This window comes from Nycticebus coucang, chromosome 10 (genome assembly GCF_027406575.1).
Source record: "Nycticebus coucang isolate mNycCou1 chromosome 10, mNycCou1.pri, whole genome shotgun sequence".
In the NCBI taxonomy this organism is placed as follows: Eukaryota; Metazoa; Chordata; class Mammalia; order Primates; family Lorisidae; genus Nycticebus; species Nycticebus coucang.
Window position 1 is genome coordinate 123315239 of NC_069789.1, and position 10327 is coordinate 123325565.

At 52.2% G+C, this 10327-nt stretch overlaps 1 protein-coding gene across 1 annotated transcript; it reads left to right on the top strand.

The window, feature by feature from the left end:
• The first annotated feature begins 1593 nt into the window (after positions 1 to 1593).
• Positions 1594 to 5442, top strand: SERTAD1 (SERTA domain containing 1). The gene is made up of 2 exons (XM_053608046.1): positions 1594 to 1728; positions 4351 to 5442. Exon 2 carries the CDS (start codon positions 4354 to 4356, stop codon positions 5068 to 5070), a length of 717 nt encoding a protein of 238 aa, XP_053464021.1. The 5' UTR covers positions 1594 to 1728; positions 4351 to 4353; the 3' UTR covers positions 5071 to 5442.
• The last annotated feature ends 4885 nt before the right edge of the window (positions 5443 to 10327 follow it).

Here is a 10327-nt window from a genome sequence, read left to right on the forward strand (position 1 = left end):
ATTTCCTTCTTTGCAGTTAGCAAGTAACCTTTGGGGTGATGCTTTGGCGTGGATCAAGATCCCGTTTCCCACTAACCTTTCACCCAAGAGCTTCAGCATCCATTGATAATTGCTGCCTGAATTAAGTACTATAGATAACATTTTTGAGAACTTAATTTGACCGGGAGCTTTACTCAGAACAACTAGCAATTTTTTCCATAGACCTGGAGTTAGCAAATGAGCTACAAGAAGAAAGTCTCACTGCCAGTTTATCAGACAAATATTAAACTCCTATCTACCTCTAGCCCCAACCCATATGTCTACCCCCTCTGAACAAAGCTACAGTAACTATTACTACTAACAAAAGGACATTGTGCACCCTATTCTGAGCATGGTGCACAAATTCTTCTATTTAATCTTCAAAACAGTACTCTGATCCAGGTGCTATTTTCTTCATTTTATTTTATTTTTTGAGACAGAGCCTCAAGCTGTCGCCCTGGGTAGAGTGCTATGGCATCACAGCTCACAGCAACTTCCAATTCCTGGGCCGAAGTGATTCTCCTGCGTCCGCCTCCCAAGTAACTGGGACTACAGGCGCCCATCATAATGCCCGGCTATTTTTTGGTTGCAGCCGTCATTGTTGTCTGGGGGGCCCGGGCTGGATTCGAACCTACCAGCTCAGGTGTATGTGGCTGGCGCCTTAGCCGCTTGAGCCACAGGCGCCAAGCCTATTTTCTTAATTTTAAAGAAGAGGAAACATTTTAAAGAAAAGCAAACCGAGGCTCGGGGCCCCGTAGCACAGTGGTTACAGCGCCAGCCACATGCACTGAACATGGCCGGCCCAGGGCCAGCTAAACAATGACAACTGCAACAAGAAAATAGTTGCGCCTTGTAGCGGGCGCCTGTAGTCCCAGCTACTTGGGAGGCTGAGGCAGGAGAATTGCTTGAGCCCAAGAGTTTGAGGTTGCTGTGAGCTATGATGCAACAGCACTCTAACGAGAGTAACTAAGTGAGACTCTGTCTCAAAAAATAAAATAAAAATACACTTGTCCCAGGTCACATAGCTACTTGGAGAACTGGAGTCCATGATGTGACTGGTGATATCCCACTCTCACCTCGCTCCCGCCTCCAACCACAATGCAGTCCAACTGTCCAGCATTTGCTAAGTCTGGCGTAGTGCCCTTACAGATACAAACTTATTTTAACTTTCTGAACTCTCCAGAGGTAGGCAAGAAGATCCCCATTTCATATACTTTGTGTGGCTCGGAGAGGTAAAGCATTTTTCCAAGGTCACACATCAAGAAAGTTGTGAATCGAGATTTGAACCCAGGCCTAGAGTGTAGACGCTTCTGGGGTTGGATGTATAAGAAACTCAACTGCTGGTTTTGGCAGGCGTACAGCTAGGTAAGAGGGTCCTATACAAAAGCCCGATCCACACTCTAAATAGCCACCCCTCATAGTCCTCTTCCCTCACGCAGCAGTTTGGACATGCGCCCTGCCTCCTTCAGGCTCCGCCCACCTCCGCCCTGGACCAATCCCCGGAGTGGAGGGCGGGGCCGTCACCGGAGTGGGCGGTAGCTAGGGGTAGTCAAGAGGCTGGAGTCGTACGCCGGAGTCAGAACTGCGTCTCGCAACCCAGGCGTCGGTTGCTGAAGGAGAGGGAGCGAGCGATGCTGCCGCCGGCGCCGCCGCTTCCTGATTGGCTGTGGGTGGCTACCTCTTCGTTCTGATTGGCAGCTAGTGAGCAGGGTATGTAAATGAAGGGGCTTGGGGTGAGAAGGGGTACCGGCGGCTGTTTTTTTTTGGCGAGTTCGATCCCTGGGTCCGGCAGGTGCGAGCTGGAGCAGCCCAGGATTGAGACTCACGGGCCTTTACGTGCGGTCCGCCCTGGTCGGGCCGGGTGAATCACGCCGCAGCCCGAGAAGGGGGCGGAGGCGCCGGCTCCCTGGCTCCGACTGCGTGACTCACCCGCCCCCGCCGCCGCCGCTTCGGGAGGAGCCGCCTCCACTGCCGGAAGCGAGCGGAGGCCTGGAGCACACAACAGCTCGCCTGGGGTCCGGGCTTCCATGGCCTGGGGCGGCAGGCAGGAACCACAGCTGGGACGCGCGACAGTGTACAGAGTCCCCGGGTCAGAGAGGCCAGAATCCCAGGGGAAAGCCGGCCTGGACACCACCAGGGGGCGCCGGGACCCGGGGGGCGGAGTCGGGGGTGGGGGCTGAATTCCTGCGGTTCCGGACTCCCAGGTCTACGGAGAAGGGGTGGAAGACCCAGTATGAGTAGTGTGGTGGGTCGCTCTTAAAGTCATGCTAGGTAAAGTTCTCAGGACTGGACTCTGCAGTCTTCCTGGCCCATAAAAGTAGGCTTGGCCCGGCTCAAAAACGACAGCCCCCCCCCCACAACTCCGGTGGGGAGAGGAGTGAGGGTCGTCAAACTTAAATCAGTGACAGACCCCGTAACCCGTCAGTATTTCCCGGCAAGCCCTGTCCCCTCCATCTCTCAAATAAGTCCTGAATCAACCAACTTCCTTTCATGTGCTTTATCAGCTTCTGCCCAGGCCATCATCATCTCCTGTCCCAAGGGGTATGGTAGCCTCCCAAAGGGGCTTGACCCACAGTCTTCCTGCCCCTGCCTTGCTCGAAGTAACCAAGGGGGATCTTCTGGAAACCTAGTCAGCTTACAACACCTCTTCCCTCTACGTTCAACGGCCTTCGATGACTACCCACCCTACTCAAAATAAAATCCAAACTCCCTACCTCTGCCTATATGGCTTTCTGTGACTGCCTGCCCCCCATCCCCCCATCTAGTCTCCCTACCATGTCACTCTGTGTCAACCGCATTGGTGTCTTTTCAGTTGAATCTCAGCCAACCTCCTGGTCTTCCTTAGCCTTTGTTGCTCCCTCTTTTTTTTTTTTTTTTTGTAGAGACAGAGTCTCACTTTATGGCCATCGGTAGAGTGCCGTGGCCTCACACAGCTCACAGCAACCTCCGACTCCTGGGCTTAAGCGATTCTCTTGCCTCAGCCTCCCGAGTAGTTGGGACTACAGGCGCCCGCCACAACGCCCGGCTAAGTTGCTCCCTCTTGTTGGAATGTTTTCCCTTGGTCCTCCCATGGCTGACTTCTCTTGCTTGAAGCCTCAGTTCAAATGTCCTTACAGGAGCCTTTCCTGACCATCTTCAGGACCTTCTAGGTTCTTCCTATTATTATCTGTACATTTCCCGTGTTTATTTATTTACTGTTTGATACATAGTAGACACTCAATATATTAAACTATATGAAGCAGCTACTTTTGTAGAAAACTTAAAGTTAATATTGGCCATTCCAGTGGTTCATTGAAGAAATAATAATGTCATTAAGAGTACTATGGCTGGGCTTGGGGCCTGTAGCACAGTGGTTACCATGCCAGCTACATACACTGAGGGTGGCAGGTTCGAACCTGACCCAGGCCAACTAAACTGCAACCAAAAAATAGCCAGGCATTGTGGTAGGCGCCTACAGTCCCAGCTACTTGGGAGGCTGAAGCAAGAGAATCTCTTAGCCCAAGAGTTTGAGGTTGCTGTGAGCTGTGACACCATGACACTCTACTGAGGGCGACAAAGTGAAAACTCTGTCTCAAAAAAAAAGAAAAGAAAAGAGTACTTAGGAGGTACTTACAAGGCCAGGTGCAGTGGCTCACGCCTATAATCCCAGAACTCTGAGAGGCTGAGGCAGGAGGATTGCTTGAGCCCAGGAGTTCAAGGTTCTAGTGAAGTGTGATCAGGCCACTGCACTCCAGCTTGGGTGACAGAGCAAGACCCTGTCTCAAAAAAAAAAAAAGAAAGAAAGAAACTGGGCCTGTGCAGTGGCTCACACCCGTAATCCTAGCACTTGGGAATCCAAGGCAGGTGAATTGCCTGAGCTCACAATTTCGAGACCAGCCTGAGCAAAAGTGAGACCTCATCTCTAAAAATAGCCAGGTGTTGTGGCAACTGCCTTGTCCCAGCTACTTGGAAGGCTGAGGCAAGAGAATTGCTTGAGCCCAAGAGTTTGAGGTTGCTGTGAGCTATGATACCATGGCCCTCTACCAAGAGCGACAAAGTAAGACTCTGCCTCAAAACAAACAAAAAAGGTTAAAAACAAATTGTTAATAAGATTGATTACTCTGTACCATTCACTGTTGTAGGTGCTTTTTATTTATTATCGCATTTAGTCCTTAAAACAATTTGTGAGGTAGATGCTGTTACCATTCACATCTTAAAGTTTCCCTAGGAACAGCAAGGCACAGAGATGTTAAGTGACTTGTTGGCCAAGATCATACCTACAGTAGTTGGTAGAACCAGGGTATGAACTTGTCATTTGTTTTCCATAACTGAATAACCCTTCCCTCCCTGCAGACGATGCTGAGAAAGGGTCTGAAGCGAAAACGGGAGGAGGAGGAGGAGGAGGAGAAGGAATCTCTTGCAGTTGATGCCTGGTGGCTGGATCCTGGCCACCCAGCAGTGACACAGGCATCCCCAGCTGTGGCTTCCAGCTCCCTCTTTGACCTCTCGGTGCTCAAGCTCCACCACAGCCTGCGGCAGAGTGAGCCAGACCTGCGGCACCTGGTGCTGGTGGTAAACACACTGCGGCGCATCCAGGCATCCATGGCACCCACAGCTGCTCTGCCACCCGTGCCCAACCCTCCCGCAGCCCCCAGCATGGCTGACAACCTGCTGGCAAGCTCGGACGCTGCCCTCTCAGCGTCCATGGCCAGCCTCCTGGAGGACCTCAGCCATATTGAGGGCCTGAGCCAGGCCCCCCAACCCCTGGCAGATGAGGGGCCACCAGGCCGCACTATTGGGGGAACCCCACCTGGCCTGGGTGCCTTGGATCTGTTGGGCCCAGCCACAGGCTGTCTGCTGGATGATGGGCTCGAGGGCCTGTTTGAGGACATTGATACCTCCATGTATGATAGTGAACTTTGGGTGCCAACCTCCGAGGGCCTCAAACCCAGCCCTGAGGATGGGCCAGGCAAGGAGGAAGCTCCAGAGCTGGATGAGGCTGAGCTGGACTACCTCATGGACGTGCTGGTGGGCACTCAGGCATTGGAACGGCCAGCAGGGCCAGGTCGCTGACCCCTAGGGCTAAGGTGGTTGTCTGGTATCTGAACTGAGCCTGGTGGCTAGACCAACTCTCCTTGCAAAGTCACAGCTGGCTTCCCTAATACAAAAAAAATAGGGCATGGGTCACTTTGGAGAGATAGAATCCAGTTCTGGGCAACTTCACATCTCCTCTTGCCTTGGGGCTAGTAGAGGTCTGAGATCAGCCCCTAATGATGGAATGATGGGTCTGGTGGCTTGAATGTGATAGGCCCTGGTGAAGTGCTGGACTGAATCCCTTGGGGTCATAGTCTGGGCTGTTCCTTCCCTGGTATGGGAAGAGACCCCAATCATTTTTTTCAAATTAAAACCAGTCTTGGGAAACCTTAAGTCTGAGTGTGCCTTTGTGAGTGAATGTGAAGGTGAGATAACACTTAACATTCATCGAGTGTGGACTGTGTGCCATGCACGGTTCTAACCACTTGCATGTGTTAACTCATTTAATCCCAAAACAACCCCATAAGATTATCCCCATTTTATTTTATTTATTTATTTTTTTTGCAGTTTTGGCTGAGGCCAGACTCGAACCCGCCACCCCTGGTATATGAGGCCAGCACCCTACTCCTTGAGCCACAGGCACTGCTCCTTATCCCCATTTTATAGTTAAGAAAACAGAGGCTCCAAGAGGTCATCACTTGAGAAGGCAGGATTTAAATCATGAACTTTACTGGTAGAGGGCCCTCTAGACAAACTCCACAGAAAATTATCAGCCAGGTTCTCTTGTGCTTGTGTGTATAAAGGGTAGGGAAAGCAGCCCCAGGTCACTTAAAAAATAAAAAAGTTATTCCTGGCTCTGCGCGCGTACCACAGTGGTTATAGCACCAGCCACCACTGGCGGGTGGATTCGAACCCGGCACAGGCCAGCTAAGCAACACTGACAACTGCAACAGAAAAGGGCCCCAGTACCCTCCCCACTGTGGCGGGCGCCTGTAGTCCCAGCTACTTGGGAGGCTGAGGCAAGAGAATCACTAAAGCCCAACAGTTTGAAGTTGCTGTGAGCTGTGACACCACGAAGGGTGACATAGACTGTCTCAAAAAAAAAAAAAAAAAAGCTATTCCTTGCCTGGAGTCCAAACAGTTTGAAGCCTAACAGTTTGAAGTTGCTGTGAGCTGTGACACCACGAAGGGTGACATAGTGAGACTCTCAAAAAAAAAAAAAAAAAAAAGCTATTCCTTGCCTGGAGTCTACCTGCGTATCTGGAGGGGAGAGGGGAAGGGAGTTTCAGAATAAAAGCTGGAGGCTGGACAGAGCACTGACAGATCTCCAGGAAAATGAGGAAGGACAGACACCGATCAGTTTTAAAAATCCACTCCTATTCTCAAATCTCTTTGGGCAAAGCATAGAGCAGCTTGGAGGCTATCTACGAAATAAAGCCACTAGGCTTGGTGGCTGGATCGAAGATAGGACGCTCAGGGGCAGGCAGTTGTGCTTTCCTTCTAGAAGAAAACCAGGCCCAGTCGAACTGGGGCCACCTGCCTGGCTGCCCGTGTGTTAGGGCTGGCCAGAAAGCCGGGTGTCTGCGGCCGCCCCCGCGGTCCAGCCACATTCCTGGCCCAGCTGGGAGGGGCCCCACACTCAGAGGCCTGGCACGGGACCCAGCTGCGTCCTTCCGGGCTGCCGTGGGGGCAGGGCGGAGCCGGGGGTTGGGGCGGGAGAAGTATAGCCGCCAAAGCTGTCGGTTGGACTACGAGAAGCAGAGCTGGAAAGTGACCTGAGGGGCCAGATGGGCCTTGAATGGGGGAAACGCCGGCAAGGGGACACCAAAATCGTGGGCCCCAGTACCTCCCCATCGGCCGGAAGCTTCAGGGAAGCTGAGGCAGGGGTGGAACTGGGGGAGGAAGGGAGCCTCGATTGGGTTCCTGGGTCCGGGGAGGGGCGGGCAGAGTGGAGCTTCCTGGAGGAGCAGAGGAAGTTGTGCCAGTTTCTGGAAGTGGATGAGGCGGGACAGGGAAGGAAGGTGAAAATGGTGTGCGGAGAGCTAGCGCTCAGGCTTGGGATCTTCCTGGCGCCTGACTCCATTCCCTGGTGACTCCGACCGCTAGGCAACTGGGGCTGATACTAGTTTTGCCCCAGACTTAGACTTTGGGAACCTAGGTTGAGCTCAGCAGCACCCTCTGGTGTCCAGTCTGGGATTCTGTGATATCCCTTGGACCAGGAGTCCTCCAGTGTGATTATTAATACTCTCTGTTTACAACACCTTGAGGGCCTGTTTCTGATGTTTCCGAGTGCCAAATTGGAGAGTGACATGTGATACCTACGGATACCGACTGTTTGGCCATTTTCCCCTGTGCCTCCTTGGTCAGTGATGCTTTCCCTGGAGCCTCTAGGTACAGTAGCCCAGGTTGTGCACTGCACCATCGGCTCCATATCAAGGGGCTGCCATGCATTTCCCAGGTACCATGCATTTGCATATTTGTTACAATAGTTTCCAAGCAGATGGGGGTCGAGTGCTTTGAGGAAGAGGCCTGTCTTTTGCACAAAAGTACCATATGGGGCAGATCAGTCCCCTAATCCTCCCCCTGGTGCCCTTGGGTTTATGAGAGGTTCATGCCTGAGAACCTGCCCCTCTTTCCCAATATCTGAGCCCTGGATTGCTGTGCAGGCTCACTGGCTGTGGTGTGCCACTCCACCCTCCCTCAGGCTCAACCCTAGCACACCACACCACCCAGCCAGCAGATTCCAGAGCCCACACCATTCCTAGCCCAGCCGCCAGCGCTGGCCTTGCCTTTCACAGAACCTCTGTGTATTCTGGCCATGATATCCCACTGGCCAGCTCCTCTCCACAGGCACTCACAGGAGCACCCCACCACCAGACACGTACTTGTCTCCCCACGCCTAGGACAACTGTGGGCAGATATCCTTGGCCTCCCTTTCCTCCTTCCTTTCTTTCCTTCCTTCATTCACTAAAGAGTCATGAGTACCTACTGTGTGCCTGTAAAAGGTAAATTTGAGCATATCTGGGCCCTCAGAATACACCCCAATCCTCTGGGATCTGAACCCTACATCTTCCAAGGCTCAGTTTCTACCCTTGTCCCATCATCCATTTATTGAACACCTACCAAGCACCTACAGTATGTAGTCCCAGTGCTTTGCAGAAATCTACCCAGAAATGTTACTGAAACAATGAACTTTTTTTTTTTTGAGACAGAGTTTCACTATGTCACCCTCGGTAGAGTGCCGTGGTGTCACAGCTCACAGCAACCTCAAACTCCTGGGCTCAAGCGATCCTCTTGCCTCAGCCTCCCGAATACCTGGGATTAGAGGTGCCCACCACAATGCCTGACTATTTTTAGAAATAGGGTCGCACTCTTGCTCAGGCTGGTCTCAAACTTCTGAGCTCAAGCAATCTACCTGCCTTGGCCTCCAGAGTGAAAAACAATGAACTTTAGAGAAGAGGTTGTGCCTGAAAGCCAGACCTCCTGGATTTGGATCCTAGCTTTGACACTCTGTGGCTGTGTGACTCTAGGGAAGGTACTTAACTTCTCTGAGCCTTAGGGTCCTCATCTGTAAACTGAAGTAGTAATAGTATTCACCTCAAAGGGCTGGTGTTCTGGGAAAAGGGGATAACATACGCAAAGGCTAAGAAATGAGGCGCCCTACAACATTGTGAGGGCTCTCTAAGCTGCTAGGGTTTGGCTGGAATGAGAAGGAAAGTGGTAAAGTAAGTGATGCGACTGAGGGGTCACCAGGAGCCAGGGCATATAAGACCCTGGATGGGCTCAGCACCTGTAGCACAGTGGTTAGGGTGCCAGCCACATACTTGGGGCTGGCGGGTTCAAACCTGGCCCAGGCCTATTAAACAACAATGACAACAACAACAACAAAATAGCCATGTGTTGTTGCAGGCACCTGTAGTCCCAACTACTTGGGAGGCTAAAGCAAGAGAATCACTTGAGCCCAAGAATTTGAGGTTGCTGTGAGCTGTGATGCCACAGCACTCTACCGAGGGCAACAAGTGAAACTGTGTCTCAAAACAAAAAAAAAAAAAGACCCTAGGCGACCCCTGTGGCTCAGCGGGTAGGGTGCTGGTCCCATATACCCAGGGTGGCAGGTTTGAACCCAGACCCGGCCAAACTGCAACAAAAAAATAGCCGGGCATTCTGGTGGGCACCTGTAGTCCCAGCTACTCCAGAGGCTGAAGCAAGAGAATCACCTAAGCCCAGGAGTTGGAGGTTGCTGTGAGCTGTGATGCTATAGCACTCTCTAAAATGAGACTCTGTCTGTAAAAAAAAAAAAAAAAAAAAGATCCTGGATAGAGGACTTTACTCTAAAGGTACTAGGTAGCCATGAAGTAAAAAGGTCCCTCTGCCAGGTGAGTGTAGTGAGACTAGAGGCCTGGAATTCAGGGGTGGCCAGCATGGATGGGAAATGGGGGAAGGGACACTTGGGAGGCCCAATGGACAGGCTGAGGCTAATAACCCACAATTTGAAGAAGGATAGGACAGGCCGGGCCAGCGGCTCATGCGTATAATCCCAGCACTCTAGGAGGCAAAGACAGGTAGATTGCTTGAGCTCAGGAGTTCAATACCTACCTGAGCAAGAGCGAGACCCCTTCTCTACCAAAAATAGAAAAAACTAGCCAGGTGTAATGGCAAGTGCCTATAGTCCGAGCTACTCAGGAGGCTGAGGCAAGAAGATAGCTTGAGCTATCCAAGAGTTTGAGGGTACTGATGCCATAGCACTTTGCCCAGGATGACAGAGTAAGACATTCTGTCTCAAGAAGAAGAAAAGGAGGAGGAGGAAGAAGATGACAGTGGCTAGGACGAGGCTCAGGACTCTAACAAGAGAACTAGAAGACAGTAGGGCCACCTCTGGGATGGTAACAGTGGAGAAAGGTAGGTCTAGGGTTGAGGCTGAGACCAGGGAGGGCCAGTGGGAGCCAGGGGCTGAGGGTGGGATTGAAGGCATTGAAACTGCTGGGCTCTTGGGACTGGAGCTCAGAAGAGAGGACCAGGGAAAAGGGGTGGCCGTGAAGGGCCAGGGTGAGGGAGACACCAGTTTCCCGTGGCAAGACTGGGTGGGACTCAAAGGCTGAGCCGGTCAGGGTTGGGCAGGCTGAGGCTCTAGCTTGGCTCTGACTAGGTCCCAAGAAGGTGGTCCCTGTGGAGAAGCCTCCACCTCCTTCCCCAGCTCTACAGGATGTCCTGTGTTTACTGAGGTGGCCTTGGCCGGAACCAGGACAGTGGTACCACCTGCTAAACTCAACTTCCCACGGCCACACCCCCTTGGGTG